Source organism: Antechinus flavipes, chromosome 5 (assembly GCF_016432865.1).
Source record: "Antechinus flavipes isolate AdamAnt ecotype Samford, QLD, Australia chromosome 5, AdamAnt_v2, whole genome shotgun sequence".
In the NCBI taxonomy this organism is placed as follows: Eukaryota; Metazoa; Chordata; class Mammalia; order Dasyuromorphia; family Dasyuridae; genus Antechinus; species Antechinus flavipes.
In genome coordinates, this window is record NC_067402.1 from 102,632,972 (window position 1) to 102,650,423 (window position 17,452).

General features: G+C 37.2%; 1 protein-coding gene across 2 annotated transcripts in view; it reads left to right on the top strand.

The window, feature by feature from the left end:
- Positions 1–4,880: 4,880 nt before the first annotated feature.
- The window catches only part of SLC37A3 (solute carrier family 37 member 3), a 74,775-nt gene continuing 62,203 nt past the window's right edge, over positions 4,881–17,452 (top strand). Inside the window, exons 1-3 of one of the 2 annotated variants that reach the window (XM_051963540.1) lie at positions 4,881–5,031; positions 11,423–11,580; positions 13,605–13,719. In XM_051963540.1, the coding sequence (XP_051819500.1) occupies positions 11,492–11,580; positions 13,605–13,719 (204 nt within the window). In that variant the 5' untranslated portion in view covers positions 4,881–5,031; positions 11,423–11,491. The remainder of the gene's footprint in view (positions 5,032–11,422; positions 11,581–13,604; positions 13,720–17,452) is intronic. The other variant, XM_051963539.1, reaches the window with a different exon arrangement.

Sequence of the window (17,452 nt, forward strand, 5' to 3'; positions counted from 1 at the left end):
GTTTGGAGGAGAAGGTGGTTCTCCCATTCCTACCCTTGCAGATAAAGCTGGGAAGGGGAGAATTGAACAATTCTTGTCTCACTTCTAAATAACAATAAGGAGACAAGGCTAATTAGGGGCTATTCGGAACTCAGAATTTATCAGTTTGTCATGGTGGCTGCTGACTTCAGGGGGAGGTTGGTTTAAAAAAAAAAGTTCATCTATAATCTGGATTGAATTCTGCTTCATTTTCACTCAAGAGCTAAAATCACCTTTGCTGTAGTGGGGTAACTTGTAGGAATCCAAACAATAATATGACTATGCCCACTAAACAAGCTGACTATATGAAAGAGAGATCCTGTGGTGTGGTAAATGAAAGATTGGTTTTGAGGGAACAATTCTTGGTTTTAAGGTCTGCCTCTATCTACTACATTACTAGCCCCATTACCAAAGACAAATCACCACATCACAGCATCCCCACGTTCTATTAGATTGGAGTTGCTGATTGTATTGTATCCCACCATAGAGTTCTCTGATGGTGCTGATGAAGGTTCTGATGAAATTTTAGGCTTGTGGGAAAGGAAAGAAGGAAGGGAGGAAAGAAGGGAAGAAAGGAAAGAGGAAGAAGGGCAGGAAGGAAAAAGATTTTAAAATGAAAATCCAGACCAAAAAGTAGATCTATTCTGGGAGTGATTACTTATTTTATACAAGTATTCACTGGGATTCCTTTAAATAGCAAACACCACTGATTATGTAACTAGGATTTGCCTTTTAAAAAATAATTTACATATAATTTTACAAGGATGCATGTCTTTTATAAAGATCTCGTATAAAGCCTTTGACCTGGGTATCAAATTCAGCCAAATTCTGCTAAAAAGCACTTGCAATTTTTTCAGTATCTCCTTATTAGGAACAAAGAAAGAACCTGGATTTCATTTGGAATAGTTAACTCCCAGGTGAGGAAACTTCCTCTACCAAGGTAGATCAATACCTATCCTATAATTGATAGTTTTAGGAAAATGCCTGGGGTACCTAGAGGTTAAATGACTTATCCAAGATCACTACTTAATAATAAAACAAGAATATGGATAGGAACCAGACTTGGGAGTTGAAGTACAAGAAACTCCCAAGTGAGAAACTCCTGACAATGCAGATCAGCATCTTCACAACTGGTGGTAAAAGGTATCTTGTTCAGAATCAGATTAGCAGTGTGTGTCACATAGGACTTGAATGGAGATATTCCTGGTAGGAAGGGTGGTTTTCTAACCATGAATCCATGCTTCCTTTTCTCAAACGAGAAACTACCAGTGTTTCGGTGAGATGGGATCCTCAGCTTTGGGGGAATCAGCTCATTAACCCTGTCCCCGAGGACTCCCCAGAAGGATGGGGGACTCCTACTTATAGTTTGTTCATTGGTATTACTGAATTGATATTTTATGCGTTTATGTAGTTGTGTAGGAAAGAATGAGGAGGTCTCATTTTATGATCATGCTAAATACAATGTAGAACTGGGGCCTTTGATCTATTCTTTGAATAAACTGTAGTTTAAATGTTTGACTTTTTAAAGAGGGGATCTGGGGTAAGGAAAAGATCTTAAAATTTTTCATTGTGCTGGATTTTCATTACCATTTATCAAGCTTTTTCCTATATCATCTTACTTCTTCCCAAATGTAAGGTAGGAAGGGCAGGAATTATTGCCTCCATTTTGCAGGTGAGTAAATTGAGGTTCATTGACTTCCCTGAATTTTCTAGTTTTTTGAATATTTTTGAATAATGTCAACAGGACAAAATGGGGCTCTAACCTGTGGGTGTCCTGAATTGAACAGAGTAGGCTAGAGAAAGGCGAGTCAGGAATCAAACAGAAGTTTAATTTCAAAGTAAAGGAAACAGCTTGTAAGCAAGGGGACAGATTAGATACAAGTACTGGAGCCTAGTTGGGGGACCCACTGAAAACTTGATATATATACTTGTGGCTAGACAAAGAGACAAACAATACAGTGTAGCAGCAGCAGTGAGATACAATAACAATGGTAAAGCAAGTTCATAGCAGAATTTCCTATCTGGGCTTGCTTGGGACCATCAGCTCTAGAAGGTGAGTGCAAAGAACTGTTGTTATGTCAAGCTCAGGGCACAGCTTCCTTGCTGGGCCTTAGCTTTTTGAAAGCTAAGATCTCTTCTAATATCTTGACATTAGCAAATTGCTGAGCTAGGATTAGAATTCAGATCTTTGAACTTTTAAGAAAATACTCTTTCCACTATAGATTGCCTCTTGATAATTATGTTCATCTTCCCTTGGAAGATAAAAATTCTCTTAAATTTTACACTGCGTTGATCTATATCCCACATTCTCTTCTTCTCAGGTCCGTAGGTCTGATGAAATTGTGAAAAGCATTTAGGAGTCATTGTCAGGGATATTTCAGGGGAGTTTATACTACTGTAAGATAAAGGATAAATATGTAGAGGTCAAAACCTATGTTTTTATTTTATTTTTTGTTTATTACATTATTTTTTTTTCTCTAGATTAAAAAAATAGTGATATATTTAACAATTTCATGGATTTAGCCATATAAAAGAAAGACAAAGAAAATATGCTTCAAACCGCATTCTAAATCATCAGCTTTCCATTTGGAGGTGGATAGTATGCTTCATTATACATTCTTTTGAACTGTGAAAACTAATGTTTTTAAAAATGATTTCATGAATCTCCAAGTTGGAAGAGTTATAGGAAATCAATGTAGGAGAGGGAAAAGTGAAAATGTTATTCTATCAAACTGATTTAAATTGGCCACTGTCTCATGAGAAGCCCAGTATCATAGGTTGTTAGACCTGAACAGGATCTTGGAGGTGATCTGATCTCACTCTTTTTTCATTGTGCTTTTGCCCTGCCATGTACTGAGATGGTTCTGTTTATTAATGGAACATCTTGGTCTTGGAGTCAGAAGTTGGATTGCTTGCCCCAGCATTTAGGCAATTCTCTTAAGTGCCTGATCCTCAGTTCCCTTACCTATAAAATGGGTTTAATAAGGATCATACCACCCACTTTACTGCTGTATAAAAGTGGGTTATTATTATAACTATGACTCAGGAAAGGAGGGGAGTTTCTCTCCCATGAGAGTTATTTACTTTTTAATGTAGTGCTTTGGAAGACAAATTTTTCTGCCATTGTTTAAGACTTAATTTAGAGAAAAAAAAATAATGAGAGATGTAGATCATAGGACCTAAACAGGAGATCCTAATACTTAAATGAAATGGTGGTAGGAGATAACAAAGCCACTTGCTCTATGAGAGGGTGGGACACTAAATAATGAAAGGACAGCATATTAATTTTTTAAAACGATGAATTTGGCAAGCATGAACAGAAAAGATTGCACATGAGACAAACTCTTTTATAATCAATTTGTACATTAATTTTTAAAAACAAGGACAGGGACTGGGGGAAGGGAGGAAAGGGAAAACTTTGTTTTCTATTTAATTATTCATGAACAACAATTCCCTTTAGACAAGATCAACAAAGCCTTGTTACCATAGGGATACAACTATCTTCTAAACTGTGAATAGCAAACAGTTTTTCAACACTACAGCATTTCTCCAGTTGGTTTTTCTTTTCCAATTTACAGGCAAATAATAGTTTGTTCTATTAAGGTCTTAAATATTCTAGTATGTGACAATTCTCTCCCTCCCCCACTACCCATACTTTGGGAAATCCATTCTAAAAGCATTCCCTTGGTTTGTGGCTTTGTTTTCACCAATCACACCTTTACTACCTGAAATAGAATTAAAGGGTTTATAGCTGAAAGAGATTTTAAGAAATTCCAATCCCCTAATTTTAGAAATGTGGAATGACTTGGAAGACACACAATTAAGTCCTCCACCAATATATCTCTGGGCAAGTCATTACATAGTACCAGTTTTCCATATCTATAAAATAGCTTCCAGTTCTTAAAATCCTGCAAGCCATACCCCCAAAGTTATTAAATTGTGCATAACCTTTGGACCATCAATATCTTTATTAGGTTTATAGCCCAAAGAAAGGGGAAAAGCCTAACTGTATAAAAATGGTTGTAGCATCTTCATCCCCTCCCTTTTTTTGTAGTGGCAAAGAATTGAAAACTAAAGGAGTTCCCAACAACCCGGGGGAAAAAACAGCTGGGGAAAAGCTAAACATTAATTATGGTATATGAATATAATGAAGACTTGTAGAACTTTTGCAGAGTGAAGTGAAGGAATCAGAAAAATTTATACATACAACAGAAAAATAAAAACAATTTTGAGAGAATTAAGAACACAAAATTAACTCAATCACCAATTACTATTGATGATGAAATATGTCGTACCTCCTGAAGGAGAGTTGAGACACTCCAGATTCAGAATGACAAATATATTTTTTAATATGGATAATGTGAGAATTTGTTTTGCTAAGTGGCATTATGTTGCCTGGATTAAAAAAAAATCTAAGTTTAATTTTAGTTTCAGATATTTATTAGCTGTATGATCCTGGCTAAGTTTGCCTCAGTTTTCTCATCTGTAAAATAGGGTTAATCCTACTATCTACTTTCCAGGTTTCTGGGGAAGATCGGGTGAGATTATGTTTTCAGAGAACTTGGTGAACATTAAGATTGTACATACTAGGTTTAAAAAATGAAACACACCATCTCTGGCCATGAGTAATGTGCAGATTTGTCCTGTTTTGCCTAAGCATAATTTGTTTTGTTTTTTTTTTTAATTGATATGGTCGTGAGAAGAAAAATACTTGTACGTTGAAAACTTTTTTAAGGAAAAAAACCAAAAAACCCCATAAGTCCTTGAGAAGAAACAGGTGAGAAAGATGAGGGCGGGACTACAACTCCCAGAATGCTCCACGGAAACCAAGCCCAGAGCCTGTGCAGCGCCTCGCTCGGGCTCGGCCAGGCCCGTCCGTCACGTGACCGTCCGGAACCGCTGGGCTGGAGGCTGAGGTGAGGTGGCTGAGCGAGGCGCGGGGAGGCGCGGCTGGGCGATGCGGAGGCAGAGGCGGCGGCAGCGGTGTCACCAGCTGGGGACGATGGGTGTTGGGTAAGAGGGTTCGAGGGTTGCCTGTGGTTGGGCGCGGCTCGGCGGCAGGGGTGGGGGGAGGGAGGAAAGGGAAGGAAGGATGCAGCCCGGCTGCGTCTCGGAAACAAGGGGATGCCCTGAAAAGGGCGGTGGGGCTGGCAGCCCCCCCTGCGGTGACCTCGCACCCCCTTCTCCAGCCCCGCGCTCACGGGCGTCTTCGAGCTTGTCCGCGGGGATAGGTGGCCGGGCCGAGCCAAGGCGCGGGGGCTGGTCAGCATGGGGGGGGGAGGTTTGATTGGATGGGGGTGGGCCCTAAGGCTGGCGGGGTGCAGACCAGAAGGACGCTGTGGCAGCGAAGAAGGGGGGAAAGGGGGAGGAGAGGGAGGAGGGGCTGTGTAGGGGGAGTAGGGTGTCGGGGGGGGGGGGGGGGCGCTGGTGGAATGGGCGTGGGGCTGAGGGCTGGCTGGGTAGGGTCGAGAAAGACTAGGAGGCCTCGAAGACGGAGGGATCAGGGTGGGGGGGGGAGAGAGGGGTTGCGGGAGGGGGGTGGCAGAGTGGGAGACTGGTAGAATGGGGGTGGGGCTGAGGGCTGGCAGGGTGGGGTCGAGAAAGAAGCAGTGGGGGCAGGGTTGGGGGCTTGGGGGGTGGGGCTGGCAGGATGTAAGGAAAAAGACAAGGTAGCTTAGAGGACGGCGGGCAAGGTAGAGAAACTCGAGGGTTCAAAGGGTGGGCGGGAACCTCTGGATAGAGGGGTGACCCAGCGAGTAGGTAGGGTTGCACCCCAGCATCTGCCCCAGGGACATACTTTCCGTGTCCCCACCTAAGTGTTGAGCTAGAACAAAGGGGGAGAGAAACAGGCTTCCTGGGTCCCTCATTTAACAAAAGGGGAAACATTTAGAAGGTGATTATGCTCTTTCTGGGAGATGTGTAGGTTTCTAGAGTGGTGGGCTACTTTTTAGTAATAAGATAAAATTACTATGAGAAGGATAAAGGTGTATTCTGATGAGATAGCTAAGCTGGTGCTGTTCAAGCTACCTTAGATACTGTACTGGTTATGGGACCCTGATCCAGTAAGTTAACCTGTGCCAGTTTTAATTTCCTGATCTGTAAAATGGACATAACCACCTCTCAGCACTGATATGGGGATAAAAATGATATGACAGGATCAGCCCTTCACAAATTTTAAAACGTTGTATACATGTTAAGTTAAAAAGGATTTCCTTCGCTACCCAGTGAGGTTCTTACAAAGCAAGTAGTGCCCTGCTTTTGGAATCTTATACCAGTTTTGCTATTTAGGATATTTGGTAACTTGGAAGAGATTTTGATCCTTCCATGTGATCTTAGAATAATAAGGTGTTTTGACTCCAGGTACTATTATTCTGAATTGAGAACAGGGTCTGCAGCTAGAATCGAAGATCTGAGTTTAGATTAGATTTAGATGACTTAGATCTATATTTTAAAGATTTCTTTGAGCTCTAAAATCATAGGATCTCAAACTGGAGCCTTGCCTTTTAGTAGAACTGCTGTTCTACCATACCAATATCCACACACATTTAAATGATTTTAAGGATTCTTTTAGAGTTTAACTCTTTTCAATATCCCTTTTATGTTTTTTAAGAGAAAAGATGATACAGAAAATTAACAATTTAAACATTAATTTCACTATAGACCGAAGGTTTACATAATTCTGCATCTGTCAGGATGTATTTTTGTTTCTTATTTATAAAGGTTCTAGTTTTTACCTGGGTGCATACATATATGTGCACACAGTTATATACACATGTACTTACACACTCTTTGTCACTTAGAATTTAGAAAATGTCCATCTTAAGAATTTAGCATACATTTAAACCAATTGGGAAGAACAATTTGGTTTCTAGAACTTCAGGTTGATTGGGAGAAATCCTAACTGATAAGAGTCTTGATTCAGATAGAAGTTATCAATTTGAGAAAAAGGGTAATTTAGACATCTACTTTTTCCAAATTCTCTTATGTCTCTACCATCAGTCTTTTTTCCCATCACCATAAATTAGATCTTTTGTAGCCTCCTTATTGAACTCTCTGACTCTACCCCTTTCAAATTTATCCTTTCCAAAAAACAGATCTGACCATTCTACCCCTTTGCTCAGGAAACTTCGGGGACTTGCTCTTGCCTTCAGGATAAAATACAAGATTCCATCAGATGTTTAAAACCCTTTTCAATCTGGCTTACAATCCACCTTTCCAGGTTCCTTTTGAGGAGTACTTTTGTGTGTGTGTGTGTACTTTACATTCCAGTCAGACTGACCTACTTGTTCTTTCCAATTTGAACATTCTGTTCTGTGCCTTGGCTCAGGCCATCTCTCATCCCTGGAAAGCAGCCCCTTCTCACTGCTACCCCTTAAAGGCTGAACCTGGGCTCTGGAAGATTGGAATTCAAATTCAGCCTCAGGATATTAGCTGTGGTGACCTTAGTCTCTGTGCCTCAGTTTCCAGTCATGTGTAAAATGGCAACATACCCTCTTCTCTCTGACACTGCCACACTTCTAAGGCAGACCTTCATTATGCATGTTTGAATTGCTGCAATGGCCTTTTGAGGGGTTTGCCTACTTCACGTCTCTCCCTCCTTCATTTTCTATTCAACCACCTAAAGTGATTTTCCTTAATTGAAAGTCTGATCATGTCACTCACCTCTACTTAACAAACTACAGTAGTTTCCTGTTACCACCAAGACCAAATACAAATTGCTTTATTGGGCATTCAGAGCCTTTTACTACCTATTCCTACCTCTGCGCGCCCTCCCCTCCCCGCAGTCTTCTAATTTTCTGACAGTCTAGTAACATTGGCCTCCTGATAAACAGGACACTTCATCCTGGCAATTTCTCTGCCTAGTTTCATCCCTCGAATGTTCTTCTTTCTCAACTCCATCTACTAGTTTCCCTGGCTTCCTTTAAAATCCCACCTTCTACAGGAAGCCATTCTTAACTTCTCGATTACTAGGTTACTATATTTCTCTTTTATTTCTTGTATTATATATAAATTGCTTTGTAGATATTTGCATGCTGTATCTCCATTAGATGGTTAGCTTTTTGAGAACAGGGATTGTCTTTTGCTTCTTTGTATGCTGGTGTTAATCACTGCTCCCTTAGTGGGTGCTTAATGTATTTCTTGAATTGAATTGAGAATAATAATATTGGGGCAGCTAGTTAGTGTAGTGGATAGAGTACCAGTCCTGAAGTCAGGAAAATCTGAGTTCAAATTGGGCCTCAGACACTTAACGCTTCCCAGCTGTGTGACCCTGGCCAAGTCGCTTAACCCCAATTGCCTCAGCAAAAAAAGAAAGAAAGAAAGAAAAAAGAGAGAGAATAATAATACAATCGATTTGCCTTGTAAGGATCAAATGAGGTAATATTTATAAAGTGCTTAGCACAGTGCCTGTCACATTATAGGTGCAATAAAAATGTTAGTTGTTACAGGATCCCTAACTTTCTTCAAACCTCATTTTGTTTGCCATATTCTAGAGAAAATTAGTCCAAATTCTCCTTCCTTCTAGAAATTATTCCTAAGCTACTTTTCAATGTATGCAAACTCCTGAGGGCAGAGATTTTGGGTTTTTTGCCTTTCTGTATTCAGGGCCCACCACTTATGTATGGACACTTATAAGGACTTAAATGTCTATTGGATTGAGTGAGATAAAAGTAATTGGCATCCCAAGGAAATAGTTTGGATTATCATATTGATTTGCATGTAAAATATTAAAAATAAATGAGCTGTACTATCATACATTCACTCAACTCCCCAAATCATATAGTTTTAGAAAGGAACTCAGAAATCCACTAGTTCAGCCCATGGTAAAAATTCATTCTTCAGCAGCCTTTGAAGTAGTTATCTATTTTTGGGTTGAAGGCCTTCAGTAAAGGGGAAACCCACATCCCTCCTGGATAAACCATTTCACCTTTAGATAGTTCTTATTGTTTTCTTATATGGAGCCAATGTTGTCTCTTTGGGAAAAAAAAAATCACTTAGTTCTTTCTTTGGGGCTAATCCCTTTTCCACATGAGAGTTTTTCAGATACTTGAAGACAGCTCTCATATCCCTTTCTTTCTCTCCATCCTCTACTCATACTCACTCCTTCTCATCTCCTCAGACCCTTTTCTGTTTGTAAGGCTACATACACAACCCTTTGCATCATCAGTGTACCTTTTATATGATATGGCTTGGTATGTACGACGTCTATCTTCTTAACCATTCTGAGTGCTCTTCTGATATAGTATAGCTCTTATGGAGGATATAGCAATAACCTTAAGGCTACCTGGCCTTAACCCTAAGGCCAACTGATTTTAGGAATGCTGTAGTTCCATAAAAATTGCTGCCTGTCAGATAACACTGTTGGTCTGTAATTAGTCTCAGAAACTAATGGTATATATGAGACCACTCCTCAAAGTCATAAAATTAGCATATCAGTGACATGAAGAACCTGATCTCTCTCTTTCCTATACATTTATCTTGCTCCTAGTTCTTTGCTAATTTCTCTTGGAACTTAGCCCAAATAAATCTTTGCCCACAACTTGGAGACAAAATGAGTTTGTGAATTCTTTCACTATTCTTGTGATATCAACCTGGGGACCCAACATTGTTGGATATCTTATGCCTCTGCACTTCTCTGGAAGAGTTGTTGTTATTCTTCCTATGAGGCAGCTCAGTGACTTAGTAGATAGGACAATGGACTTGGCGTCATGAAAACCTGAGTTCAAATCCAGCATTAGACACCAAGGACTTGTGATCCTAGACCACTAGAAAAGAAAATTGCAAAGTACTTCAGGGAAACTATGAGTATGACATGATGAACAACTATATCAATACTCTTCCTAAAAATGTGTTCCTGAAGCAGATCTCAGGCACATCAGATGTAATCTGAGGAGGACAGAATGTATTGGACTCTCTCCTTTTGGAATGGATGCTTTTATCTTTGTTGCCTGATTGATTATATTTGCTTTGGAGTCTTTGGTGTGGCATCTGATTCCTTGTGACTTTGAGTTTGTAGATCACTCCCTTCTTTTTAAACCAAATCTATTGCCTATCCTTGTCTTCCTGATTTGATATTCATAGTTGATTTTTGTTTCCACGTATAGAATTTTACATTTCTTCTATTAAATATAATCTTTTTAGATTTGACCCATTTTTTTTTTTACTTTGTAGAAATAATACTAGACATATATGGTGTTATTTTGTATCTTTTGATCCTCATTACACTATAAGATATTTACTGTATATATTAACTTTTCCGTTATAGAAATGAATAAACTTCAGAGATGTTAAGTAACGTAATAGAAATAGTGCTTGAGACAAAATTCAAACCCAGATTTTTTCACTTCTATTTTCAGTCACTTGCAGCCTTTTGTGTGCCCATTTATAACAATATATGTAAATCACTTTAGCATCTATGTTCAGCATCTATTAATGTTTCAGAATTTTGCCAGGTATCAAAATTATGCTTATTGGATAATAGTTTTAAGAATCCATGTTTTTTTTTTTTTTCTGGGATATCAGAACAATAGTCATCCAGTTCTAGTCCTTTAGCATCTCTCCCATGCTCTCAAATTTATAGTCTTCCCATCAAAATATTTTTTTAAATGAGGCTTAAATGAGTTTATAGCTTTTAAGGCTTTTATATATTTACTTCATCTATATACAGGTAAAAATAAGAGAAAAGTTGTGAATGCAAACTTGGAAGATGCTATTCTTTGGTCTGGAAATTCTCTTGTACCTTTTATAATATATCTGATAATATCAGTAGTTTGCCAGTTTTTTCATTATTTAAGGAAATGAATATGATTTTGTTAGGATTGTTGAGGTTCTGAAGGAGACTTCAAAAGGTTGGGGTTGCAGACCAGTGTCCTGAGGTATCTCAAAAGAATTTGCAGGCTTGAACCCACCTTCAAGTCAAGAGCTCATAATTGTAATGCCAATTGAAGTGGGCTAAGGTTTAAAAGGATTTAGCAAAGAACCAAGAGGAAAGAAGAAAAATTTATAGAACAAAATTAGAGAGACCAAAGCTTTGTTAATTATTTGCTAATTTTGTGGCTTACAGGTAGGTTTGAGGGGTAATCTATTCACTATTGACTGAGAAACTTTATCACTGACCAGCAGATCATCTAACAGTCAGCAATGCTTATAAGACTGTTCTAAGGTTAGAAGACTTTTAGAATGATTGACAGTCAGATTGTTAGAACAATAGCATTCTAAGGTCAGGGGACCTCAGGATCACTGCTCTATTTCCCCTAGAGGCTGTACTTCATCAGGACTAGCTAAAGGTCATTAGATAATCTTGTTATAAGCCTAAGTAAATTTATATCTCTGCATACGGTTTTGGTTGATCTATTAAAATAACCTTTATGAATTGCATTCTAATAATTTTTTTTTATCTTGCCAGACAGGAAAGATGATCTAAAATCATTCAGCATTAAGATCAAGGCTGAGGTAGAAAGGACAGGAAGAAAGTATGGCTGGACCCACTACTTTGCAAAGTAGGACTTGGATATCCAGATTTACTCATCATCATGTTGTTGTATTCCTGCTCACTTTCTTCAGGTAGGTTTTTATTGAAATTCGTTCTTATTCACTGTTGGTTCACTCCCAGTCTTTGAATTATTGTTTCTATGTTAGGTAATGCTCAAATCTATATCTCTAATAGAGATAGAGCCCTGATTTCTTTTTCAAAATTCCAAGTCACAGCTACTGGACGTGTACACACACACACACACACACACACACACACACACACACACACACACACACATTTATATATACACATCCAGATATCCTATTGCTATGTCAGATTTAACATTTTAAGCTGCTTATTTTCCTAATAGACCTCTTATTTCTACCATAACTGCTGCTTTCATTGTTCTCTCTGTTCTCCCACATTCCAAACCTTAATGTAATCTTTACTGCTTTCCTCTTTCTCACCTCTAATGTAATTATCAAATACTGTTCTTCTCTTCAGTGTCTCTTGTATCCATTCTCACTCACTAGTTTTCATTAAACATGTATAAATTTTTATTATGACCTGCTTATATTATTGCAATAGCTACAAAACAAGCCTTTCTCTCCCCTTTTCCTGAGTTCCTGAAGCAAATTAAAATGTAACTGAGAAGTGTTTAACAAAATAAATAAAAAAATGCTACTCAACATAATGTTAACATGTGGTTTTCTAAGTTAATATGATGCAGCAGGGAGTTGGTACTACTACTGCATATACCCTTTGTTTTTCTATTTCTGTTCCTTTGTTCATGCTGTTTCTTTTCCTTGGTATGTAAATCCTCACCTCACCAGTGAATTTTCTCCCTATATACAGTATTTCTGTTAAGTATTATTATGTTATTTTGTATCATAATTGTTTGTAGTCTTTCTTAGTCCTGAATTTATAAATTTCATGAAGGTAGAGATCTGATTATATTTAAACTTTGTATCTGCCAGCATAGTACTTTGTACAAAGTAGGTATACAAAAAAATTTAAATTGAATCAAATTGGATCTGCCCAGTGCATTGGTCCCCAAGTCTTGCATCTGAGAGCTGCTTCTATTTGCTTATAAGAATCAGGTATTTAGGAATAGGGTTTTCAAATAGTGGAAACTGGAAGAGTTCATTTATTTAATTCTTGTTGTTTCTAGTGTTTTGGTAGCTGCTACTGAGCGAATCTTTTCAAGGATTCCTCTTAAGGTAATGTTCTAGAGATTGCCAGTGAGAAGTCTGTAAGAGGGCCAGTGACTGTAACTGAAAGACTCCTATTAGTGTTGTGTAGCTTTAAGGGGATTTATACCAACAGATCACTTGTCCCTTATTTCTGTTCTGCCTCACATAAAATACCCTATTCCCTTGTCTTTGTACTGACTGAGTCTATACCTAAAATGTCCTACCTCCTTTTCCTTTAAAGATGCAATTCAAGAACCGTCTTGTCCCTGAAGCTTTTTCTGACCACTTCTCCCTGTCTCCTCCAACTGCTAGTACCCTTCTTAAACTACCTTTTATTTAATTACTGTTTATTGATTTTTTTTATGCTGTATATATGTATGTCTCTTGCTTTACATTTTACATGTATTTTTTTTCTTTGCAAGTAGGGTGTTACATTTTTTATATTTATTTCTTATGAACCTGGGATGTGGTAGTCATTTAACAAATAATTGTTGATTAATTGAACTAATAGTGTCAAAGTTATGTTGCCTGAATGTCAGAAATTCAGCCATTTTGGTACCCATTTCTAAAGCATAGAAGTCATAATTTCATTTGTGTGAAATTAAATTTCATTAACTAATTCCATTTGACTAAATGCAAAATAAGAATATAATTATGGGAAGGCATTAGTTTAAAACTGGAACCAGTCTGGAAGTATGTGTGTCAATATTGGCTAATAGTAGAAAATACACAGTAGACTATTTATTTGCCATGTTGCTTAGCCAAACTTGTTCTAAGGTAAAGCTATTTCTCTCCATAGAGAGAAAACCTTACATGAAAACTTTAGAGTAAAACAGAACTAGATGGGCATAACTACATGATTTTATTGTTTGCTGTTTCTTTTCTCCCTGTTATTTACCTCTATTTTCTTTATTCTGTAGTTATTCACTTCTTCATGCTTCAAGAAAAACCTTTAGTAATGTGAAGGTCAGCATTTCTAGCCAATGGACTCCAACATACTTAAACAAAACTGCTGTGAAACTGGAGCCTGTTGAGGTAAGGAGAATGATGTATCTCAGTGAACTATATCTCTGTGTCTCCATTTCCTTTGATGTTGTTTATACCATAATTTTCCTGTTCAGAATCCTTGTTTGGCTCTTTTTTACCTATCATAAACTTTTTCTTTTAAGACTTTTAATCTGGTCCCACCTTAAAGAACAGATTAATTTCAGTGCTCTAAAAAAATGACTTGAACCAGACTATTCTGTCTATGTAATGCTTATTTATTCCTTTGAGCACATGCCCCTAATGGTTTCCTCTCTTGGAAATTGTCTCTTCTTTATCTGTTCAGTTCCTGCTCATCCATCAAGGAGTAAAAAGCAACTTCTGCCTCTTTCATGAAGTTTTTTTCCATGCACAGAATGTCTTCTTCTAATTTTGTGTTTCATATCTTTAAATATTTTGATGACAGCTTTGATCCTATAGCTTGCTCTCTTTTGATAGTTATTTTTATTTTTTCTTATCTTTTATCTTTTTCTTTCCTAAGTTAGGCACCCTCAGTAGACTAGATGGTTGGTTAGGTCCCCTCTAAGTCTAAACTTCTGGGATTCTGATTCATGGGATTCATCACATGCTCCTTTGGTCAGGGTCTTTCTTCATAATATCCAGAACTGAATATGCTATTTCAGGTGTGGTCCAGTTAGTGCAAAGTAAAAGTGAGACTGCTTCCTTCCTGGACATTGCTAGTTCCATTACCACAAAAGCATTAATTTTAAATATTTTTAATTTTTCCCAGTTACATGTGAAACAATTTTTTTACACTTTTTTTTTTTAAATTTTGAGTTCTAAATTCTCCCCCTTCTCCCCATGCCTCCCCCCCTCCCCCGAAGGCCCTTGTGAAGTTGTGTAAAACTTTTCCATAAAAGATGCAAAAGAAAACATAGATCTCTCCCCCCCCCCAAAAAAAAAAAACCCTCATCAAAAAAAAAGTATGTTTTAATTTGTATTCAGACACAATCAGTTCTTTCTCTGTGTATGGATAGTATTTTTCATCATCATTCTCTCAGAGTAATCTTATATTACTGAGAATAGCAAAGTAAATTTATAGCTGATAATCCCATAACTTTGCTATTTCTGTATAAATTACTCTGTACATTTCAATTTGCTTGAGTTCATGGAGCATTTTCCAGGTATTTCTGATAGTATCCTGTTCATTATTTCTTACAAAACCATATTTTTCCTTTATAATCCCATATCATAATTTATTTAGCCAATTCCCTGTTGATGGGCAAAAAGCTGCTAAAAATATTTTTATCATGTAGGTTTTTTTTTTTTTTTAAAGAAATCTCTTTTGGGATTCATGCCTAGTAGTGGTATTGTTAGATCAAAGGATATGCACAAATTTTATAACTGGGCATAGATCATGCCTTTTGATCATTTATCAATTGAGGAATGGTTCTTTTATATACATACATGCATATATATGTATTTTTTTTTAATAAATTTAACTCAATGCTCTGTACATTTGAAAAATGAGGTCTTTAGGAAAGAAACTTGATTCTTTTCATAATTATTATTGCTAACTGTATTTTCCCCTTGTTTATTCTATTTTTTCTTCCCTTTCACCTGTCCCTCCTCAAAAGTGTTTTGCTCCTGACCAGCCCCTCCCCCAAAATATTCATACTTACCTTCCCCGTGCTTCTTATAATGCCTTCTTTTTCTACTTTTCTGTAGAGTAAGATGTATTTTTATGCCCATATTGTGTGTATGTTATTTCCTCTTTGAACCAATTATGATGATCCTTCCCTCCCTTTTCCATTGTAAAAACTTTTTTCTTGTTACTTTTATGGCAGATAATCTATACCATTCCAACTCTCCCTTTCCTCTATTACTCCTTGATTTTATTTATTTTTTGGTTATTATCCTGCTGAGTCCAATTCTAGTGAAAAACTAAGAATATGAATGAATAACTGAGGACCAGGCAGAAGATATGCTGTGCAGTCATCATTTTATTAATCTGAGTGTCAATATTTTATACTTTCCAGTTTGATTGTCACTGGCATCCTTTGCTTTTCAAAGTCAGTACACAATCCAAACTTTGACATTCCTGTGTCCGCCTTAACTAAGAAAGCCTATCCACAGAATTGCAAATAGCACGGTTGTGGTGTTCAGCAACATCAACAGAATTATAAACAGTTGTGACATTTGTCGCTACATAGCAGAAATTATTGTACTAATATATTTACCTCAAGTATGTCTTTGATTCATTCCATCCTAAATTTACCAAGAATATCTTTGATTTATTGTGTAGTAGAGAATGCTTTTGTTCCAGTTGCAGTTGTTATTGTTGTTTTTTTCTTTTGCTGAGGCAATTGGGGTTAAGTGACTTGCAGGGTCACACAGCTAGAAATTGTTAAGTGTCTGAGGCCAGATTTGAACTCAAGTCCTCCTGGCTGGTGCTCTAAACTAGCTGCTCCAATTTTATTATTTTCAATTCAAGAAACATATTACGCACCCACTAAGGGCCAGGCACAGTGATTATCCTGATTAACACCAGCATACAAAAAAACAAAAGAAATCCCTGTTCTCAAAAAGCTAACCATCTAATGGGAGATATAGCATGCAAATATGCACCACCTAGCTGCCCCCTCTATCAAGTTTTTAACAGGTCTGTCTCTACAATTTATTTTATTGGAAATAAAATTTATTGGAAACAGTGGTGAGCCAGAGTTTGAAATATCCCTAACAGAGAGTTGATCTCAAGTAAAACCTGGACCAGACTCTGACTGTTTTAAGGACTTAACTCCTGGCCTTCTACATTATCCCTTCCTATTCAACTCATACTTGTGCCCTCTGTGTGTTTGTGCGTGTTTGCTCGCTCGCTCTCTCTCTCTCTCTATATATATATACACACACACACACACACATATATGAAGATTTTTTTTCCTTCTAACTGCCATAGTAATGAGAAAGTTCTTATGAGTTATCTTCCCATGTGAGAATATAAACAGATAAACCTTATTAAGTCCCTTATGATTTCCCTTTCCTGATTACCTCCTTATACTTCTCCTCACTCCTGATTTTCTATTCAGCTCTGGTCTTTTCATCATGAATGCTTGGAAATCTTCTATTTGATTGAATGTCCACCTTTTCCCATGAAGGATTATACTCCATTTAATGGGTAGGGTTTTTTTTTTTTTTTTAAAGAAATGATATCACAGTTAACTCCTGTTGAACATTTAGTCAGATTATACTCCAGACATTTTTCCTTTGAATACTATTAAGACAGAAAATCATATTTTTTAGAGAGAGACTAATTCCAGAAGTTTGAATCAGAGTTCTTAACTTGTTTGTGTCATGGACATATCCTTGGCAACTGTTGAACTCCTCAAAAGAGGATGTTTTTAAATTATATGGAATTACAAAAGAAACTTGGTTATGATTAAATATTGTGAGTTTTTGTTCCTTTTAAGTTCACAAATTCCTTTCTTGAAATCTATCGTGATTCCAGGTCAGTAACTCTCTCATCTTAACAAATTGTGAATAAATTAAATACTTGTAGCTCCATGAAGGAATTGGTAACCATTCATTTACTTGCCCTAAGATAGAACTGATGGTACTTCCTCTACTTTATTTTTCTTTCTCCAAGGTTTGTCAGAAAAGAGATACCTAAATGGGTCAAATATAGATATATAAAGTTATCTCTCACTTGTGCTTTTGCTTTCTTAGATGTCTACAAGTTTAGCCTCTTAATCTGCTCCATTCAAATTTTGGAAGAGAGAGGAAATTA